The sequence below is a fragment of the Leptodactylus fuscus genome, chromosome 3, assembly GCF_031893055.1.
Source record: "Leptodactylus fuscus isolate aLepFus1 chromosome 3, aLepFus1.hap2, whole genome shotgun sequence".
NCBI lineage: Eukaryota > Metazoa > Chordata > Amphibia > Anura > Leptodactylidae > Leptodactylus > Leptodactylus fuscus.
The window spans coordinates 26,668,893-26,691,157 of record NC_134267.1 but is presented as its reverse complement, the minus strand read 5'-3'; the positions used below and the strand labels follow the sequence as shown (position 1 = coordinate 26,691,157).

The 22,265-nt window shown below is 45.0% G+C and overlaps 1 protein-coding gene across 3 annotated transcripts; it reads left to right on the top strand.

Annotated features, from left to right (window-relative positions):
• The first annotated feature begins 1,349 nt into the window (after positions 1 to 1,349).
• On the top strand, positions 1,350 to 22,073 carry VEGFA (vascular endothelial growth factor A). Of its 3 annotated transcripts, none has more exons than XM_075267319.1 (8): positions 1,350 to 1,743; positions 7,197 to 7,239; positions 10,214 to 10,410; positions 10,812 to 10,888; positions 11,060 to 11,092; positions 13,722 to 13,769; positions 15,729 to 15,866; positions 17,301 to 22,073. In XM_075267319.1, exons 1-8 carry the CDS (start codon positions 1,684 to 1,686, stop codon positions 17,320 to 17,322), a joined length of 618 nt encoding a protein of 205 aa, XP_075123420.1. In that variant the 5' UTR covers positions 1,350 to 1,683; the 3' UTR covers positions 17,323 to 22,073. The 3 variants fall into 3 exon arrangements, with proteins under 3 accessions (XP_075123420.1, XP_075123419.1, XP_075123421.1); XM_075267318.1 differs by having other exon boundaries at positions 13,722 to 13,787; XM_075267320.1 differs by lacking the exon at positions 13,722 to 13,769.
• The last annotated feature ends 192 nt before the right edge of the window (positions 22,074 to 22,265 follow it).

Here is a 22,265-nt window from a genome sequence, read left to right as displayed (position 1 = left end):
CTGTGTTATCTGTGGTGTTACATAGGACTGCTGGTGACATCTACTGCATTACCTGTACTCAGAGAGTTATCACTGTGTTATCTGTGGTGTTACATAGGACTGCCGGTGACATCTACTACATTACCTGTACTCAGAGAGTTATCACTGTGTTATCTCTGGTGTTACATAGGACTGCAGGTGACATCTACTACATTACCTGTACTCAGAGAGTTATCACTGTGTTATCTCTGGTGTTACATAGGACTGCAGGTGACATCTACTACATTACCTGTACTCAGAGAGTTATCACTGTGTTATCTCTGGTGTTACATAGGACTGCCGGTGACATCTACTACATTATCTGTACTCAGAGAGTTATCACTGTGTTATCTCTGGTGTTACATAGGACTGCAGGTGACATCTACTACATTACCTGTACTCAGAGAGTTATCACTGTGTTATCTGTGGTGTTACATAGGACTGCCGGTGACATCTACTACATTACCTGTACTCAGAGAGTTATCACTGTGTTATCTGTGGTGTTACATAGGACTGCAGGTGACATCTACTACATTACCTGTACTCAGAGAGTAATCACTGTGTTATCTGTGGTGTTACATAGGACTGCAGGTGACATCTACTACATTATCTGTACTCAGAGAGGTATCACTGTGTTATCTGTAGTGTTACATAGGACTGCAGGTGACATCTACTACATTACCTGTACTCAGAGAGTTATCACTGTGTTATCTGTAGTGTTACATAGGACTGCCGGTGACATCTACTACATTACCTGTACTCAGAGAGTTATCACTGTGTGTTATCTGTGGTGTTACATAGGACTGCCGGTGACATCTACTACATTACCTGTACTCAGAGAGTTATCACTGTGTTATCTGTGGTGTTACATAGGACTGCAGGTGACATCTACTACATTACCTGTACTCAGAGAGTTATCACTGTGTATCTGTAGTGTTACATAGGACTGCAGCTTCGGTAGATGTCGGGTTTCTGCACAGTGTGTACGCGGTTCTTCTCTTTCATAGACTGTAGCGCAGCCTGGTGTGAGATCGGGTAACTGTCTGTGAGGTGGTGTCGGTCGCCCCCTGGTGGTCTCATGTGATGGAGCCGTATAGACGAGCAGGCAGCTGTCTGCAGCCCGGAGCGGAGGAGCCGCTAATAATGTGAAGGCCCTTAATGCTGCTGATAATAATGCCGCAGCCCTGGAGCTGATATACCGCCGTTACCGCCGTGCTGTGTGCTCTGGGGCTTCAGGGGTTGCGGCTCCTTCTCTTATGCTCGCCATGGCCACTCCCCTGGGCGGTCCCGCAGCAGTCTTGTCTATCGCTTGTTCTAAGCGCTGGGTGACACAGAGCTACAGAGAAACCGCCGGGATAACGCTGGGTTCGGCTCTTCACACTGAGCGCTGGGATTGTAGAGTTTCTTTGCACGCCTCGGGAGATCTGTGCGCCGTCCGCGCTGGGATTTACCGCAAACATGGATTGAAACTTGGTGCCTGCAACTTTTTGTGTTGTGCCCCTTGTGTGGATCTGTTACTGGCGCGTCCTCCGGAGAGCAGGGTCTGTGGATACATGGAGTGACCCCGGCTCCCGGGCATTGAAGATCATCGGTCACACCTGGGAGTGGGGGGTCCTCGGCTACAGCACATCTCGGGGGGCTCCTCTGCGGATCTTACTGGGAACCATGTACTTTCTGTTTTCCTGGATATACTGGGGCTTACTGGTCTATTTCTACTCTGCCCAGGTAAGAGGGGCACTTACACGGGGCTGCTGTGCTGGGGCACCTACTTGGCTGGCAGGGGGCTTTGTAGAGTCATTGCCTTGTGTCCCTGCTTGGTACCAGCTCAGCACATGTGATCATTCTCTTCTTGGGCACGTAGCACTTTCCATAAATACCCACAATACGTGGGGCAGTCGCTCTCAGGTGCTCCCTGCAGGCGCAAAACTTGGATTTGAATTTCGTTCCCTCTTTGTGGGGCTGTGAATTAATGTGCAGCGTCTTGTGTGAACTTGGTGCTAGTATCCGGGCTGGTGCCATTCTCTCCCCCTAGTATAAAGCAGCACGTGTGCTGAGCAGCGGGCACCATGGTAGGGAATCTATCCACCCAGGGAGTTACATGAAGTTCAGGTGCACATCCCTCAGGGCTCGCCGGATGTCTGAGCGTCAGCTCCTGGGGGCAGCCCTGACTTTGGATGTTGTGGCGGTGTCATTGATCTGTATTATTAGGAGCGGATAGTAATGTGGATTTTTTTTTCTGAAATGGTGACATTTCCTGCAGCGCTGTACTGTAAATTACTGGATACAGCGAGATACAATGTAATAATAATAATCTGGGAATATAACTGTAAGGACAGCGGGCTCACCCTCTAGCGGCATTGCTTCTGTGGGACCGTGCATCACCCCGGAGCATTGTCATAGATACAGGACTGGAGAAGCGAGCGGGCAGCGTGTGACTGGACTGTTAATGGGTCACTTAAGTTTCGTCCAGGCCTCCTTGCTCACTGGCTCCCCTTCTTCTTCTGACGACAGATCAGTAGGCCGGGTTACCAGGCGGCTCAGGCTGCACGTACACTTTTTTCCAAATGTAAACCAGACTAAAGGCCTTTAAATCTCTTTCATGTGACTGGGCCAAGGTTTTTTTTTTTTCTTCTCCCCTTCATCTGTGTGTGCACATTCCCAGTTAGGCCTCAGTCCACATTGTGAGTTGGAAATGTCCTTGAATGAGCGAGCTCCTCGCTCTGACAGATCACAGGGCTTGCTCTTTCTTCTCTTGTTCTGCTGAGGTTTTGGGAAGGGTTCTTGTGCGTTCACAAGCAGTTTTTACAAGTAAGCCCTAATTGTTTTTCCAAGCATTTACAGTTACAAAGCTGAACTAATGAGGAAGGAGAGATTGTGGCAAGACAGGCGGAGTGAGGCGCTTTAACTGCTTCACTTCCTTGCCGAGCCTTGGAGAAGCTCCTAGCAGCTAGTGTGAGGCCTGAGTCCTGTGAGGGCCCCGGCTGTGGTCCCCGTACCCAGCACTGTATTGTCACTGCTTTCCATGGCTATGACTACTGCACCGTGCACACCCATGGACACTTAAAAAATCATAGCTATACACTACATAAGATGTCCCTAGATCATAAATCTTTAATATCCATAGGCTCAGTCCCCATGGCATGTTCTGATGTCCGATAGACACCAGAAAGGGTTATGTGCAGCTTCTATAGAGCCACAGGCAGCAGTGACAAGGAAGGAATTAGTCAGTGACCTAGTCCAAGTATCTGCAAGGTCACGCTGTGTACTTCCCTCTCAGTCCTAGGTTACTCTCTGGTCTCCTACATTTTCTTCACTACAGAGGGACGTTCTTTCTGATAAGTTGCGGAGGAGTTTGGGGGAGACCTTGCTGTGCACATAGTCTGCATCCAGGAGAATCCAGCGCTGGTTTTCTCCAGGACTGTTCTATTGGCTGCTGTAAAGAGTCATTGTTCACAGTGATAGATGGAAAATCTGGGCCGGATCCAAACTTTATAGAGAATAAATGTATGGGAGACATGTGAGGTTATAGGTATATAGCTCCGGTCTACGAGAGACGTGTGTGATTATAAGTATATAGCACTGGTGTACAAGAGACGTGTGTGGTTATAGGTATATAGTGCTGGTCTACGAGAGATGTGTGTGGTTATAGGTATATAGTGCTGGTCTACGAGAGATGTGTGTGGTTATAGGTATATAGCGCTGGTCTACGAGAGATGTGTGTGGTTATAGGTATATAGCGCTGGTCTACGAGAGACGTGTGTGGCTATAGGTATATAGCGCTCCTCTATGAGAGACGTGTGTGGTTATAGGTATATAGAGCTCCTCTATGAGAGACATGTGTTCCACAACTTCATAAGTATAGCGCTGGTTTATGGGAGACATGTTTTCATAGATATGGCGCTACTCCATGGTAGACATGTTTTCATAGATATGGCGCTACTCCATGGTAGACATGTTTTCATAGATATGGCGCTGCTTCACGGTAGTTGTGTCTTTATAGGTATAGCGCTACTTTCTTGTTGTCTCAGGCTCTTCCTTCATTCTAACTTTAGCGCTATATAACCCCTCTTTCCCATTGCACATATTGCAGCAAAAAACATTTTGAGGTAAAGGGGCAGCAACATCTGAACCCGGTAGTGCGAGGGTTAGAGTGTCAAAGAACTGATTTGATTTCAGGGCCATTTAACTCCTTTCACCCCGGGAGAATTGAAATAAGCAGAGAGCCAAGATATCTCAATGAAATCCGCAGTGTCAAAATGTATAGTCTGAATAGGAAGTTTCGCAAAGTGACGAAAAATTGTGGTTTCTGGTTCATAAGTGACTGATATGTAAGTTCTCGGCTCTGCCATACATGACCAGACACGGAGGCCAACTCTGTGGTTTGATTCACTTTCCTATTACCTATTACACTATTATGCTATACACCTTCCAAGGTCACAACAGGCATCTTAATGTTATATCCAAGCAGTCGCGGAGGATGATTGACAGCCTGGGAATTGTGTTCAGGTTTATTTTTGTATTCGGGGTGGGGGTGTATGGATGCTTGTAGGTTTCCGCTTTAATTGAACACTCGGGAAGGCGTCATGCACTGCGTACATACATCACTTGGCAGTGCTGCGAACACCTCTACTTGCTTTATGCATTCTTTTACCCCTAGTTACGGTCTCCATCTCGCCACGTGCCCAGCATTTTTCTGATGACAGTGCCAACAACTGGTCAGGTGCTATGTGCATTGTTTCAGGGTGAGATGGCAGCTTACTGTGCAGGGCTGGAGCTTCTTCAGGTTTCAGTACAGCTATGTCAGCAGTCCTCTAGCTTTACTGCAAGCAAAAAGGTCACCCCACATAGCAGGGTCCTGCGGCAGCCATCACAGCCTCTTCTGGAGGGGCTCACTGTTCCTGCCATGACTGGCACAGAGCGCAAGGACAGGCAGGACCCAGAATCCCTGTCCTTGGAAGAGACTTCACCAGTGAGTGCTAATCCTGGAGTGGACCCCTGGACAGTAGACAGGTGCAGGCTCGGTGTTCTGACAGTGCAGAGATACAGACTTGTTAATAAGCTATTAGTCAGGTTCATTGCTGTCAGTCAAGGTCCTTCCAAATCCCGGCCTCCATAGTGTGCACATGCCTCTGTAAAGGTTAGCACCAAGGCCTTTTAGTTTTGTTGTTATTTGCAGGCAGCCATTTCATTGGTCGCTTAGTATGAGCCGCTGCATTAAGTGGTAACTGGATCTCAATGTTAATATTAATCTCTCTCCTGAACTAGAAGCTAGATGAGAATTGGGATGAATAACCAGAAGACCATATGTATAGTCTAGGTACCCGCCCCCCTTCACTGGCCACCTTTCAGTTGATGTTTTTGCCATCCTCGGAGTCAAGGTTTTCTTATATTTTGCAGGTTTAGCCTTAGGGGTTCCCGTCAGTACCAGAGGCTTTGCTGGATGTGATGTCTTGCAGAATTATCAATTATAAGTTGTAGATGGATACATTTTAAGAATGTATATTATTGGCATCGGTGACGGAAGTGGAAATCGGCAGTGACGTAATGTTATGGAGGTGTGTAAGAGCACCATAGATTGTATATAGGCCGCTACTAGTGAGGAGAGAGCATGTATATAACAATATATACAGTGGTGCAAGGACTGCATACTGTTTTTGGTGCAGTTTCTAATTTTTTTTACAGGTGAAACACATTTCTATAGCAGGTTTCACCTGTAAAACGAATAAAATGTACGAAAAACAGTATTGAAACTGCTTGTACCCTAATATACTACACACTACTAGCTGGGCACAGGAACAAACACAATGAAGTTTGCTTGTGTTGCACAATGTTCCAGGCTGTGTATGCTGCTTTGGTTATTGGATCGTAGACTTTGGACCCATCAGAGCCAAGCCTAAAACCTGTCTACAGCTCACAACACGCACGGCCGGCTCTGCTGCGCTGTTTGTTTTGCCACTGACTGACCTTCAGATATGAGCAACATGGAAAGGCAGGGGTGCTGGTGCACACAGGGCTGGAGACACCCTCGCTTTCTGTTTCTAGAACTTTTTGCACTCTGCTGTGAGGTTTTCCTCCACACTTAAACTGTCACGGTCTGCTGTAGACTTGAAGGACAATAGCTTGTCCTCGAAGCCAGACCAACAAAATAGCACCGCAGTCTGAGCTGGAGTTCGGTTTACCGTCTTACAGCTCTGGTGTATAGTGCTGAACACAAAGTGACAGGCAAGGGACGTTATCAGGGAGCAGCAGGAAGCCCTGCAAGCAAAGCTTAAGACTCTCAAGGAAGTCATTGACCAACCATTGCCCTGCTGATGGTTTCCTATTGTTCTAGCTTAATGGTTTCCTGTGCTCCTCATTATGTTTCTAGTCAAACAGACAGTTGTACCTGAGGCTCACAGTGTAACTGCAGCCCAACAATGAAAGATCTCCGAGCTGGCACCTGCAGGGATCGCAAGGACATAGGAAAGCTAAGACAAGCCCAAAATCAAATAAAATGTGAGCTCTAAAGGCCAAAGAGGACAGAAGACTGGGAACAAACAGGATGCTGCCCAACACCACACAATGTATGTAGGGTAAAAGCAAGAAGCTTCAGAAGCTGTGTCATAAGGGTGCATTCACACGGAGGAAAATGGCGCAGAATCCGCGTTAGATTCCAAGCAGAAAAAAAGCCTCCCATAGAGTTCTATGAAGAGGCTTTTTTCCACGCAGAATGTAACGCAGATTCGCGGCAAAATCCGTGCAGAATCCGCACCATTTTCCTCCGTGTGAATGCACCCTTTAACACTTCTGATATAAATGCCCACGATCCAAAAATCCCTCAGTTTGCCCAGCTGTGGTTACACCCTTCAATAACATTGCCATGTATGGGGAGGATCCTGCTCTCTATGTAAATAGTAGGAAAGGCCGGCTACTTGGATATATTCACTGCTGTGTATTATATACAGGATAGAGTTATATGCTGATGAGGAATAATACGTAGATCGGTCCACACTGGCGGGTTATACTGTATATCCATCTGTATATGAGGTCTGATGGCATTGTGATCCGGGCTGGGATGGGACAGTTTCCCCTATAAAACTTCCTTTGATTCCTGACATTGCCCTTGATTTTTTTAAATTTTTTTTGCATGTTTTCTAATAAACGTGCTCATAGGATTCTTTTGTTTCTGTTCCCTGCAGTTTTCCCGGGCGGCCCCCACAAAAGAGTATAAATCGACAGAAGGTAAGGAGAGTTTATTTGTAATCTATTTCTGTTTGTTTGTTTTATTTGATCTGGTTTTGTGAAGAGCTGCCCTCTTCTGGACGGCTTCTGCTTTAGGACGTCTGTAAAGTTGATTCTCACTGCTTGTGTTCTGAAAGAAGGTTTCTCATTGGTTTATACACTCACATTTGTAGGCCTGGAGAATAAGGGTAAAATCTCACTATAGCTATAGACTGAGTGATTGTCAGGTCCTGAGAGGATGGATAAATGGGCATACAATGGGGTACGTTCACTTGTGCCAGTCACACTGCAGCTCCCCGACGGCAATAGGGAAAAAAGCCTCCCAATGATTTCAATGGGGAGCGCACGTATGCTGGCACCCATAGATATCAATGGGATCTATTTTTTACGTGCTCATTCTGAACGAGTTTTACGTTCAGAATGAGTGGAGAGTAACTCCGTGTGCAGGCTCCCTTAGACATGAGACTGAGCGAAGATTTCACCACGATGGATAAAGGGGTGTTCACGTCTTTTAAAATTGATGGCTTATTTTTGGGGTCATCGAGCAGTTTATTGGCAGGGGCGGGATTCCCTATCTAAAATTGACAGCCAGTTTTAAGATGTGGTGAAAATGCAGCCACGTGTGCACCAATTGTCAAGTTCAGGCAGTAACGGGCCACAGGACATAGAGCCATGTTCTTGTCATGTGCCTGATCCAGGAGGACCTTGTCCAGGGTAGCGGTCACAGTCTGTGTCCTTCCAGTTAGTTACCATTAGTTATAGATATTCCTTCACCTTTTACTGATTTTACTCCTTCTAGTTCCCTTGGCATGAACAATTCTTAAAGGGCTATTACTTTATTGGTGGAGTGCGGCCTCCGGGAGCCCCACAGAGCTGAACTGCAGACCCCCTCCTGTGGTGAAAGCTTAGTTGGGGTCTTAGAGATCAGATCCTCATAAAGTATTGGATCATACTAATATGCAATCCTTTAACAAGATAAGAGTAACCCTTTAATCTCTGGCGCTGAGGCTGCCTGCTTCCATACATTGTGATTTCCTATTCTCATCTAGACTGCGGGTGGTTGGAGATTAGTCAGCCCGTTTATTTTAAGCGCCTGATACGTGGAGATCGTGCAGCAGGATGGGGGTGCACGTTCCAGCATTGTTACGTAGTCACGACTCGCTGTCACATGACTGCACCAGCCGAGGTCTAAACACCCTTGAGTTTCATTGTGCGTTCCCTGTCGGCGGCAGGCAGAGGTCAGGACTTCTTACCTTCTTATTGGTACAGTGGCTTTTATCATATCTTAATTGTTATGGCAAAATTAAACAGAGATTTTGCAGAGCACGTAGCACATGAAGCCGCCGCGCTGGTGATAAAAGCCTTTTCTGCGCGGAGGACAAGTTTCCGTGATGGCAGCAGCTGTACTTATCTGCTAAGGTTATCAACCTGTGCGGCACTGCTCCGAATAAGCGCAAACATGGTGCAACCTGTGCTTTTTCCTTACACATGGGGCCACCAACCTGCTCCGCACCAATTAACCCCTTTGTAGTCAAATCACAGATGGAATGTCTAATCACTTTCCTACGGTTTACAGTATAATGAAACCAAATGTACTAAGTTGTCGTATATCCCCGCAAGAGGCGTCCGCTGTATATCCAGTCTGGAACAGCTGCTGCATGTGGTTATGATCCAGGTTTTGGTGCAGTTTCTTAATATTACAGGTGAAACATGTTGAATAAAAGTCAGTCACCTGTAAAATTGTAAAGCATGCAGTTTTTGTACCCTAAATGGTGGATAGAAAGTGCAATTACTGCTAATTGGGAGGGGGTTATTATATTTTAAAAGTTTCCTAAGGAAAAATTGAGATGCACATAATAGAACCTGGGTGGGGGTGGGGGTCTTTCTACAGTTTGTCTTAGGAGGAGAAGAAGAGGGGGGGAAGGGCTGATTCCCAGCAGCTGCTCTGGTGGTCTCAAGTCTTGGACCACTACCGGCAAAAAGGAAGAAGGGGGGAGGTCTGTGGAAGTTAACTGAGGACTTCTGACAGACTCAGTAGAGTATGACGGCCCCAGAAACCTCATGTCAGCCCCCATATATTCAGGTCCTTGTCCATGATGGGAGGTGCTTGGTGCATTGTCCTTTGTTGTAACACAGTACAGTTTAGGAGAATAGTATTACATCTTCATGCGACGGAGCCCAAGGGAGTAAATCGCTTTGTTTTGCAACAAGTGTTTTGACGTTGCAGAGTGGTTGGTAAAGGGGGGTTACCGCATGTCGTAACGGGCGCGGCAGCTGGAAGTTCTCAGAACTGCTACTAGTCCCTGGCCGGGATGCTGGGGGGATTTTTAAGAGCTTTTATTTCTAATCCCAGAGGCCAATGAAACAATCGTCCTGGGATGCAGTAACTGCAGGGGAATTTTTCCTGCTAATCTGGGCACCATGTGGCTTCAGCGCTCCTGACTGGGAGTCTTTGTCCACTTGTTGAGATATGGCGGCTACTTAGCTCCCTCACACATAGCGGGGACTCTGCAGAATTAGGGCCATATGGAAAGTAAGCGTAAATGCTCAGAAAATGGCCAATTTATCGGGGTTGGTCCTGAGAGTCGGGCGAGTTAGTAGGCTGGTTGTGATTCCTACAATGTCAGTCAAGGGTCCAGACACTAATGGTGAAGACTCGGATCCAGTCCCAGATTATGTCGCCGGTGTTTTCACTTGTGTTATTAAATGTTCTACTGTTAACCTATGCACGGCTTGGCAAATTTACCTGAAACTGCATGAAAGGTAGCAATAATGGAGAAATGTTCAGCAATGTAAGTGAAAACGCCGGCGGTACAGTCTGCGTCGTGCAAAAGAAAATTTAATTCGGTTAATTCATCATTCTTTCTCCATCTTCCAGACTAAAGCGAGTTGATAATGTTTATCATCCAGAATAACTTGCTTTCCTATAACATCTTCTGTGTACACCGCTGACCGATCTGTTCTTTTATTTCAGTGGTACCATTTATGAACGTCTACGAGCGCAGCATGTGTCAGGTGCGGGAGACGTTGGTAGATATCTACCAGGAGTACCCTGACGAGGTGGAGTTCATCTTCAAACCTTCTTGCGTCCCCCTTATGAGGTGTTCGGGATGCTGCAGCGATGAGAACCTTGAGTGTGTACCCACGGAGTGGTACAATGTCACCATGCAGGTATGTGCCAAGCAGGCCTGTCACCCTTTCCCTGGCATGTTTTACGAGACATGGGGCTGCTGCACGTAATTCCATTTCAGCTTCTTATAAACTTTTACTGAGACACACAGATTAACATTCTTCAGTAAGTAGGACATGGCTGCGTATTGGTACGTGACCAGCAGCTGACGTGCAGTCTGTATAATGCCACATTATTACATCCAGGGCCCTCCAGGAGGCTCAATCTTTACAAACGTTGGGGCCACTATTAGCGCTGACATTGTTCACGTCATTAGGGTGCGTGCAAATGGAGCTGTAGCAGTATACGGTATATTCATGTGTTCATTGCGCATCAGTAGAGCCCCCGATTAATAGCTAGACCTTCACTGCATAGTGAGACATCTTCCACTTCTGTCTTCTAGATCTTGAGGATGAGACCTCACCTGAGTCAGCACTATATTGAAAAGAGTTTTCATCAGCACAGTCGCTGTGAATGCAGGTGAGAACCTCCAGCGCCATTTTTTTCTTTAAATATATATATATATATATATATATCTAATTTTTTTTTTTTTTTTTTTTATCTAGTTATTTTTATTATTTTGTACTTATTAATTTTTTTTTTTTTTTTTATTTTCCCCTTAATAATTATTTTTTGTTGTTAATTCTACAGACAAAAGAAAGAAATTAAAGGCAAACAGGAAAAGTAAGTGACCCCTTTTTTATGTATGACTCTTCTCGTTTTACCCGCCAGCAAGCAACACTATGACCTATCATTAACCCATTCTGCAGTGCTGGAAGGGTTAATGTATCATGCTAGAGGACTGTACTGTCCCGAGAGCAATTACTGCAGAACACGTTGGCTCTTTGTAAGCCCTGGCATTGATATGAAGAGAAGGTCACCAGGCTTTACTGTGCAGTATACTGTCACTGATGCTCCTCAGTGGACAATGCCTCCTAGACATGACATTATCCTTTGTTCTCTGCTTCTCTAACTACGCTGTTAAGTAGAGGTAGGGGCTATGTGGGCGCTTAATATCTGGTTAACATTCTTGCTGCTGTCGGGGTACTCAGCCTTTGCTGTGGTGATGGTTTATGAGTACGTTACTTCTAACCTGTGAGTGGAGCATGACCCAGATTACACGCATGTTCTCATCTCTCTGCCAAGCTGTAGGTCCGTACAGATTAAAGCGTGGATGCCGTCCTGACTCAGTAGTAAAATGTTGCTGTTGGTTTACATAGCTCTGTATATATAGTGGTATCTATATAGACTTTGTAATGGCTGGAGGTTTCAATCCCCAATCTCCTGTGTGTCTAGTGGTAGGCCCTAGCCCCAGAACTTGAACTTGTTCTGTACTGTACTAAAACTGGGAACTGTGGCCCTTAGAAGCCTGAAAGCTTTCTTTCATTCCAATCCATGTTTAGAAAAGAGGAGGGGGTGGGTAGAGGAGGAGGGGGTGGGACGGAGCCCAGGGGGGATAAGGTGAGGCGTTTTCTTAGTCTCTGTCAGGACCTGTCAACTGGCACTTGTGCAACTAGAGCTTTTCTCCAGAAACCTGCTCTTGCTGCTGCACACTCATGATCCTGCTAAATAGTTGCATGGACCAGGAGACATTAACCGGGTCATCAGAAAACGAAGTCCACAGTCTCCACCTCATATAATGCCCAGCCTCACAGAGGTGGCTTTTAAGTTGGCCATCTTGGCCAGGAAATCCACTTCGAGCTTTAGTGAAACAGACATTGATTCTTGGTTGTCAGTCAATATCAGTTGGGCTTTCCAGTGGCCACTAATTTATAAACGTTTTTGCAAATGTGTTTTTTTTTTTTTTTTTTTTTTTCCTTTTTAAAACCAATGCAATATATTGTCCTTTATCAGCTGATACAATGCACAGTATTCTGACAACACCGCTTAGAGCATAGACCACCATTATCACATGAGTAGAGGCCAGGTCACTTGACTGAGTGCACTTGTTTACTTGGTGCGTCTACCTACCTGTTGACTATCGCCAGTGGTGCTGCTGGTATTATAGATTCACCCATTGACTTGAATACCCCACACAGTAGTGTTTATGTATATGGTGTGCAGGTAACAGACCAATTGAAAGGGCCACAGAGATTGACCCTGTGCTTGTAACAAGTGGGTGCTCAGATCTTATATAGAGGGTAGGTCTTCGGTTCGATGATCCCAGAAAGCCCTATGAAGATCTCCACTGTTGTATCACCCCAGATCTTGTGAATGCACGAACCCTTAGCCTAGTGACTCTGTGAATGAGCATAGTTACCTGCTCAAAGTGTCTGAGTAAGGCATGGGAAAAAAAAAAAAATCACTGGAGGGCATATCCCATGATGCTCAGCCGTAGATGTTTTTCCTATTAAGCTTACTATTAATATCCAGCCACGTGTGTGGGAAAGGTCACCTCTGCTGTCCGTGCAGCTTCATAATGAGGCAGGAGGAGATAGCAGAGACCAAGATAACCGGGGTGGCATTGCTTGAGCCCCGCTCTCCTCACCGCCAAGTTTTGCAAGCTGATAAAGCTGTCCTGTGCTGTCTATGAACAGAAGCCAGCTAAAAGTTTGATACTTTTCACAGCCCATAGCAGCAGCTGTATGGAGACTAGAGTAGATTCACTGTGGTCACGCTGCCGCCATGTGCAGCTTTCCTGTTTGTAGATGAGGGCCCAGACATGGTGAAGTCTCACAAGGAGCAACATTCCAGCTTAGTATGCAGGTACGCTTTTGACATGCAAGACAGCGGTAAAAGGCTGTAAATATCTGCCCTGAGTGAGCGAGTCCTCCTGGCATTGCGTCTCTTCAGTTATGGGTCTCATGAATTATTGCACTAGATTTTTACTTTGAGCTTATCATATTACATAAGTTAGCTTTACCCAAATTTGTGTCTCTACGTGCACGTCGCTCGGTCCTGGGGTGGTGGATGCATTTTAGTGCCTCCCTGTTGGGAAACTTAAGAGACTCCACAAGTGTTAGGTTCCAGGCTGATCTGATGATGTCATCATGTTTGTTACTATGAATAGAACAGTGCGACTAATAATAATGAGCATGCTTGCATAAATATGTGACCCTTTTGGCAACTCTCTGTGGCACAGTCCTAGTACCTGAGAGATATAGCATTTCCTAGCCATTCTGATTTCCAGCCTATATTCCCCTGGACGCTTCAGGCTCAGGTTCTTCACTGGATTTGTGCTCCACCCAAGCTGACGCAGTGACATTGAGGTCACCGCACTGACCACATTACCCTGCCCCGATTTTGCTCGAGTTTCTCTCGTTTTTTGCCCTCTCTCTTTGTCTCTCGCTCTTTGTTTATTTTTTTCTTCCAGAAAAGCAAAACGAGGGAAGGGCCATAAACGAAAGCGCAAGAAAATCCGGTACAAATCGCACCGCTTGTACGTTTGTATCGTGTGCTCACTAAAAATCCCAACCACAAATAAGATTCTGGCATTGTCACCTCATTTCATAACTTAATCCCATTAATCTGCTCATATGGCTTGTGGATGGGGGTCAATATAACTTAAGAATCGCCCACTTGTGATTTTAATTGGAGGCTTTGGTGGTGGCGGGGGATGTTGTGGAGGGCATTTTATTCTGTCATAATGTCATCATGAGACTTGCTTAGCGATTCATCAAACCCAGTCTTTAGACCAGTCATCTCCCAATGGCGGTGTAGCACTAGGTCTCTTATCTGTGTGACCTCCTATCTTTCCTGGTTGGTACAGACCGGTCACTAGCAGTACTAAATGGATTCCTTCTGATCTCATGATTACATTAGGTCAGCTTGTGTTATGGAAAGGGGGGGGGGGTGACACTGTGGTGGCTTGTGGCAGCATTGGTGGTGGACATTAGCATCTTCACGTATTGGTATTTGAGATCAACACAAAATGTGGCGTCTTCTCAGGCCTAATGTTATTCAACTTTCATCATATCATGGCCGCCTCAATTCCTTTCTTGCAGTAGAATTAGGATATGTAATGCTGTCCAGTGCCAACGATGCAGTCGCAACGCCCCCTACATACCTTCGTGTAACACGTTGGTCATTATTGCTAAGTCTTTAAAAGCAGCAGTCTCTCTCTGAACCAAAGTGAAAGTGTTTCCAGCTGTCTCTTTGATGATGACTATAGACATAAGATATTGGTCGGAGGATCCCTTCGATCACTGTTCTGCCAGCAGTCTACTGTCTATGGGACCTGGCCGATAGTCCAAACAAGTAGTCGACGGGTGGAATATCCTGTCCAGATGTCAGAAGGAGAGTCGCGGGTGGTGGTCATACAGTTGGTCACCAGCTATGTGTATGGTCAGCGCCGCCGCCTTAAGAGAAGTCACACCACTTCATTTCTGTACAACTTGTAACTGGAGCGTGCTGGTTTTGTATGGGGAGTGAATAATCCGATCAGTCAGTTCCTGCGGCTTTCTGTACTTAGTAGTGTACGCGTCACCTTGGGTCCTTGGTGAGACTGCAGTAATGAACCTTTAGTACCGACCTTTGGAGAAGAACTGAAATGGCTGAGTTATCGTCGTGCAGGGAAAAATACAGAGAAACAACAGAAAAAGTTAATCTGAAGACTAGGTATAGGGCAGAGGGAAGCATGACGTGAGCACGCAGCCATTTGTGTTCATCTCCTGGTGAATTTAACATGTCACACACGCACACACAGTTTGACGTCAATGAGTGTTGTTAGACAGGCGGCGTGCAGCTTATTTCCTGATGTCACACTTATCTCTTTGCTTCTCTTTATTTGTACTCTAACCCTGAATTACTGCATTTGGAAGGGAGACTAAACCTCAGATCCTGTTACCTTTTTGCAATTTTTAGTCTAATCCTATCATTTACCCGTACGGGCCCAATCTTACCACATTATACCTTTTAAACATTTTACTCCTTCCAAATGCAGCTTCTGGCTTCCTAATGCTATGCTGTCTGCTTCATCTTGCCTCTTGATAAAGAACATAACACAAGAAGGTGGAAGTGAGGACCCTGCCACCTGCCGGTCTGTTTCAGGGTGGCCAAATGTCTATGTTGAGCAGGCATAAGCTAGCAGCCGTCCTGTTTGATTGTGTTACTGTAAGCCATGGTAGCACCGCTCTATATGTTACAAGTCAGGGTGACCACCTTCTTCTGACTGTTCAGCGTTCCTGCTTTTATATCCAGTATTGTAGCACATGCATGGATGGGAGCTATAAAAGCAGGAGCGGCAGCCGGTGGTCACTCTGGAGTGTTGCGGGGATGGAGGGATTGCCTGTAATGTGTTCAGGAGTAATGCATGTTGACATTTCTCTTGCTGTTGCGCTGTAGCTTAGAACTCTTTTTTTTTTCCTTTTGCTTTTTGCAGTCATTGTGAGCCTTGCACAGACACAGAGAGGAGAAAACACTTGTTTGTCCAAGACCCCCAGACCTGTAAATGCTCGTGCAAAAACACAGACTCACGTTGCAAAACGAAGCAGCTTGAGTTAAACGAAAAGACTTGCAGGTTGGTTTTTCATCCACGTGGGAAAACAAATTCCGATGCAAAGATAGAGCTGCTGCTTACTGCTTATTGCTGCCTGACGTTCTGTCTTCAGAGGACGGCGCTGTGTTCAATGTTCTTTTACTTATTCTGTGTTTGCTTCATAACTGTACGAAGTGGGGCGCTTCAGTCGTGGCCAACATGTGTACCTCAGGGAGGCTTACTAGTGCAAATGTCTACACGAGCCCAGACAGAGCCTCACTAGTGTCTTTACCCGGTGCATGTGACAGTATGTTCTTTTAGCTGACACTAGAGGAAAGCTTTTCGAGCAGCGGTACATACCATTCTGGGACAAGTTCACCTTCTTGTGTGTAGCAGCCGAGTTTTTGCACAACATTTGACCAAGAAGGGGAACTGCAGTCATTGAACCTGTGTGCTATATATTGTCCATGAGTTGAATCTTGTATCCTGCTTTACCCCATCCAGTCCAGTGTGTGGGACATTAATGGGCAATATAAAGTGCCAAGGTCCTCCAGTATTAAGCAGGACTACAAAAGTCTTGACTCAGTTTGCCCAGAGAACCCAATTAGATCAGTTTGTTGTCTTTCACTAGGCGAGGCAAGAAACCTAGAGCAGCCCAGCCGTATGAGGCCCCCTATTCTGCTGACCTCGCTCACTAACATGTGCTCTGCCACCCCTGTGCTGCAAAGTAAGTCACCCCAAATAACACCTGTATGTACCCTGAATGCTTCTGTATCTGTTGTCAGCTTTCAGAAGAGGAATAAGGTTACATCATATGTAGACGTCTCAGCTGTTCTCTTTACATTTGCCTTCCAGCAGCTTAAATGGGGTGGTCTTCAAGAACATAATGTAACTGAAGCTTATGAATGACAGATAAGCAAAGTGTACGCCTGCTAGTATAGAGGAGGATGAGCTGCTTAGCGCCCTAGTTATGCTGCAGACATGCTGGGGCTAAATCATGGACTGTTCACAATTGGCTTTGAATGCGTGTCCGTGCTGGCTGGGGTAGACTTCAACTCTCTTAGAAACCTGAGAGTCCATGGGTCTGATTTTTGGAGCTCTCATCACTTTCTGCCCCCAATAACTACACAAGACCGGGTCATTTTCTTGTAGTAGGGGTTACATAGTCACCTTGTCAATCTGGCAGATCATTTCATGTCTCCAGTTTACGCAACATGGGCCACGTCTTGTGTTTTTAGATGCTTCAGAAGGGATCTATACTTGTATTGTAATGGTGTACGTGGGCCGGTGTGTTGGCTTCACGCAATGTTACACGCTCAGTACAGAAAAATAACACCTGTCGACATTGATGTCCACTGCGGTGTAGATGATACTTCTCACCCTATTCAAAGAGTCGTTCTTAAAATTTTAATATTTCTATGTTATGTGGCTGAAAATTAAATTGTTATTTTTTTTCCCCCCCCCAAACTCGTCCAGATGTGAAAAACCACGGCGGTGAAACGAGGAGAGCGTCTCCGGAAAGAGACAAAATGGAGTGAAAATGAAGGATCGAAACTCGGCACAGCACTTTGGTTCTCATGCATTCCGTGTCCCTAAGGAGGGAAAGAATAGCCGTATTATTCAGTAAACGCCATTTCTCCTTCTCCTTATCAAAATTGATGCTGCTACACATCGAGAGCCAGAACAGCGGGGTCATAACTTTTTTTTTGGATTCTTATAAATATAATATTATAATAATTAAATATAGATATATAAATATATATATATTTGTGTATATATATATATATTGGATTTTTCTTAACAAAATAGTAATTTACTGGACTTTGGTCACCAACCGAAACTTTTTTTTTTAACTGACGTACGTGGAGGATAGCTACTCAACCGATGCTAACCTCTAATAATATTAATTATTCTGGATCATAATCTGTTGTCGCTAAGTTTCTGCTAAACCAATACTTATGAGGCAAAAGCAAAAAAAAAAGACAAAAAAAATGTTCAGATCAAAGGTCAAAGAAGCCCTGCTGAGATGTTCTGGAGTCCTACAGCTGCAAAACTCGATCCTTCACGAAACCTGCCCTGTGCCCTCTGCAGATAGACTCATTGAGGAAATGGAGACTAATCGGTGCCATAGGTTGGCCAGAGACAACGTCATTATATAACCTTGCCCATCATGCACAGTTTCCGCCCAGGAGGAACTTGGTTTTTTTTTGGCATCTGATGTCAACCGGTGTGTGTGTATGGAGTTGGGTATGTTCTCTTGCAGGAAGAAAAAAAAAAAAGGAGATGTCTGACTTTTATTTCCAATGGACATTTTTACCCTTCTTAATGTTGTGACCTGCTGGCTCCATTTTGTCAGGCATGTGCTGAGCCAGTGCCAGTTGTATCTCTGTGGTCTTAATACAACACTAAAAATTCAAGATCTGGCAGAAACAAGGACTGAGTCTGGACCAAAACCAAGGAGGTCACAAGAGAGGAATGGTTCCGGATTAACGTGCAGACCCGGCGGTAATCACTAGAATCCATTGGGACATGTATTCTCCCAATGAGCAATCGGCAAATGACGTGAACTCTTGTACATTGAGTTAATTACTCACCCCAGTGAGGAAGACTCACTCATAATGAGTGGAAATGACTATATTAAGAGTAAGAATCGCTCAATGAGTGCAGCTTGCTGTTTAATGAATGAGACTTGTTTATGTTGAGTGAGACTGCCTTCCAGTGGGTGAATGGTTTCCCCACCCAAATCATAGAACCAGGACTGGCTTAGCATGTCTGAGAATCTGAAGCGACCTGGTCCAAGCACCAAGTATCTCAACCTAACACCGTGAGTCCTGGAGTTGCAGCTGGTGGAATCACTAGAATCTATAGAATGCGTTCACTGTAGCCTTGCCTATGTATCTCATGTATACAGACACACACACACCTGTTCTAAGGTTCCATGTGCCTTGCAGCCTAGAAACGAGTGAGTCCTCTGCTCCTTCACCCCGAGACCCGAGCTGTTTTCTGGTTAAAGGACTTTAGTGCCGTTGAAAGATTAACTGATAAAAAAAAAAAAATACACAAATAAAGGGTTGATCCCTGCATGAGGGACTTGGCTCCTTTGCTGCTAGACTGTGTTAGAGCGAAATCCCTGTGTACACTGCAAAGTTTGGGAAACCTGTTCATTTGGGGGGGACGGTCATAAATTTACCTGTGTGGATGTATATGAGCGGTGGTCAGTGTTGTTATCCCATGCGAGGCAGAGAAGCTTGAAAATGATTGCTGTTCATTTTGTATGAGAGCAACCCATGAATACGATGTTTTTTTACTATTGTGTAGGGGGTGTTTGAACATTTATTTCTTTTATAAATCTGGTTTACTCATTTTAAGTAGAAAACAGGCTCTAAAGCTGTCCCTAGCAAGGCTCTCTCTAAACATTGCTAGGGAGTCTGTCCTGTACACCCATACTTGCTGTGTATTGCTAATATGTACAGATGTAAAAGTTGCCAAAGAGAAGGGGGTGCCTCTTCAGATAGCAAAAAATATCTCGGCCTTTATAGGACACCGGAATTATTGTTCTAGGTGGTGTAAAACAGCTATTTGAAGTGACCCTCCACCTCTTTGACAACTGCACCACTTGTACATACTGGCAGTATAACGGTGTATGGATTCTCCCTGGCAGTGCTTAAAGGATTGCTAGGGAGAACTTTAGAGCCTTAAATGTAAGTAAAACCGGTAATTAAATACATTTATATTGAAAAAATGTTCACCCTACACAATAGTGGAAAAAGAAGATGAAGCAGAAATTACCCTTTAACTTACTCAGTTCAGACTTCCAGAGCAGAGACCTTAACTCAAGTGCCAAATTCAGACATGGAGCAACTAAGAATATACAATAAGTGCCTTTGTAGGATCTTAAGCACATTGCAAGTCTTCTGATGGCCCCAATCACGTATAATATGGATAGGGTACGGGGTGTCGGTATTGAGCCACAGCACAGACAGTGATAAGATCTGCAGCTTGTGTCAGTCTGTGGACGAGGGTCAGCGCTTCTCCGCACAACCTGCAGTGTGTGTATGTGTATACATGGATGCCGAGCGGCTCATCACACTTATTTAATGTCCCTTTTTATTAAAACCTGATAAATTAATTTAGGCGAGAGCGTACAGTATTTCTTTTGTTATATTTAAAATAATTTATACAATTACAAATACATTAATTGTCCAATGTTTTTACCCGTTCTCTTTGGTGGTTTTCTTTTTTTGATTTGTTCTTCACACGCCATTGCTACCTTCACAGGTACAGAAGGCCAGCCAGCTGCAGGCATGGCGATTGGGGGGGAGGACATTACTTTTTATCGATGGGGTCCTTCTTCTGTCTATCATACTTGCGCTCAGGTTCTGGGTGCGTGTTTTTCTTCTTTGGTATGTTCTTAGGTAAGCAGAAGGACAACACTGTTCGCTCATCTTTCCTCTAGGGCAGAGGATAAGTAGCTCTTTGGCTGTTTTGTAGGTAGCTGAAGAGCCGTCTGTCTACTGCCTTTGCTCTAGAGGAGGGATAAAACTTACCCAACGACTGTCTGCATCTCCTACATGCAGGTACCATGACGGATACGTGTGTCATAATTGCATGTTGGTGAGAATGTCGCTCCTTTGTCTCGACTGCCTGGCCTGTGGAACCCGTGATACACAGTAATGTCACCCACACACGTCCCCATGACTGCAAAACCAGCTCTTCGCAGCAGTAAAGTCCGAACGGCAGTATTTATTGTATTTATTTGATAAGAAGCATACTGTAATGTCACAGTGCACACACATAATGACTCTTAGGACTGCGAAACCTGTCAGATGTAGCAAGCAAATGTCTGTCGAAGCATCGCAGGGTTGACTCTCATATTGCAGTCGCCCTCGATCAAATATTCTGTTTGAAATTCCATCTTCTTTACCATGCCGCGTCGGTTTTGGCCCATTTAGTTCTAGGCGTATGTATTTATTGTGTGTATACTGGGGCAGCAGTCATCAGGATTTTACTGCGTTGCACATGTGAATTCAACATACTCGTGTATTTTTTAAAAAAAACTTTTTTTTTTTCTTTTTGTTGACTCGCCTGTGCACAAAGCAAGCCTCGCCTTCCGGTGTTGACAACCTTAGAAGTACTCAGTCCAGGGCAGAGCGTCTAGTTCTGTGTCCTCATTCAATCTCTGATGTGTTGGGAAGGAGGATAAGGCTTGGCATCTTCACAACCCCTGCACCAAACCCCCCCCCCATACCACCACCCCCTACCCCCCGACTGGCGCACTTGGTGTCAGAAGGGAATAGTTTTTAGTTCACCAGTTGTAATATTTAATGATGACTTCTTACCCTTAGTCTTTCCACTGGAGGATGAACAGTAGTGCTTACATAATGGGTGTGTGTTTTATGTAGTCCTTTGCTCCATGTTCTTCCACGTAGGTAATCGCTTTCAACTCCAGAAGAACAGGACACTGCCCTGTATTTCTGTGGGCAAAAAAAATAAATGGTCGTGTGCAGTGTCAAGCAGGGCGGTCACAGGCACTGGAATCTGGAGGGGGCTGCCAATGGAAATCTAGAGCTTTAAGGTAGACTTGACGTCCCCGGTCTCTTCTTAAAATGGTCACATCGACTTTTACACAATGAAGATCTGTCTGTCACTTGCGATGGGTTGATGCCACTAGTGTTTTTTTTGGGTTTTTTTAAGTGAACTTATTAGATGAATATTTGTTCCTCCACCCTGTCTTCAGGTGGCTGGTCCACTATAAAAGTAAAGTTTCCAAGAACGAATCTCCCGTACGATGGACTTGACCGTTCTGTGGCTTTCACCAAATCTTCCGTGTTCTCCATTGTGTAGTTTGACCGAAGACATGCCAAATGTCAATCGCCTAACCTAATACCAGTTTCCATCGTTCTCCCCTTAAATTCGTCTGTCGGAGTACGGTGTGCTTCCTCCCGCTGACTCAGGCCGCGCTGTAAAGCTGCACATTGACCATTTAGCACTGTGTCTGTATAAGCCATTACAATCCTAGTGACAATGAAGTCTATACCACAAGGCCTCTGCCAGCCCAGGGTTTAATATATGTATATCGAGCATTAAGCATAAACACTACAGGTTTCCTTCTTTTTTTTGTAAATAAATTCAAAAACACAAAAAAGTTAATTCTGCCTAACATTTTTTTTAATTGTAATATGTGTTTTATTTATTGGTGCTATCATTTGTTATTGTTGTGAGACGCAGTCATTAACACATCTTTTCTTTGCAGATTAAATATTATGTAGAAACATATTTATTTTTTAAAAGAAAGTATAAAGATAATGTTAAAAATACCCAACTTTGTTTTGTTTTTATTAAAACTCTGCACCCTCCCCTGACGTGATGCAGGGAGAGGCAAAGACTTACCCCTGTGTGTGGCCGGCGAGGGGCTAAGCGGGATTTGTGACACTGGATGGT

Coding starts and splice junctions, on each gene's coding strand:
- VEGFA (XM_075267318.1), top strand. CDS start 1,684: ATGTACTTTCTGTTTTCCTGGATATACTGGGGCTTACTGGTCTATTTC. Junction 10,411..10,811: donor GGTACAATGTCACCATGCAG/GTATGTGCCAAG, acceptor TCTGTCTTCTAG/ATCTTGAGGATGAGACCTCA. Junction 13,788..15,728: donor CGGTACAAATCGCACCGCTT/GTACGTTTGTAT, acceptor TGCTTTTTGCAG/TCATTGTGAGCCTTGCACAG.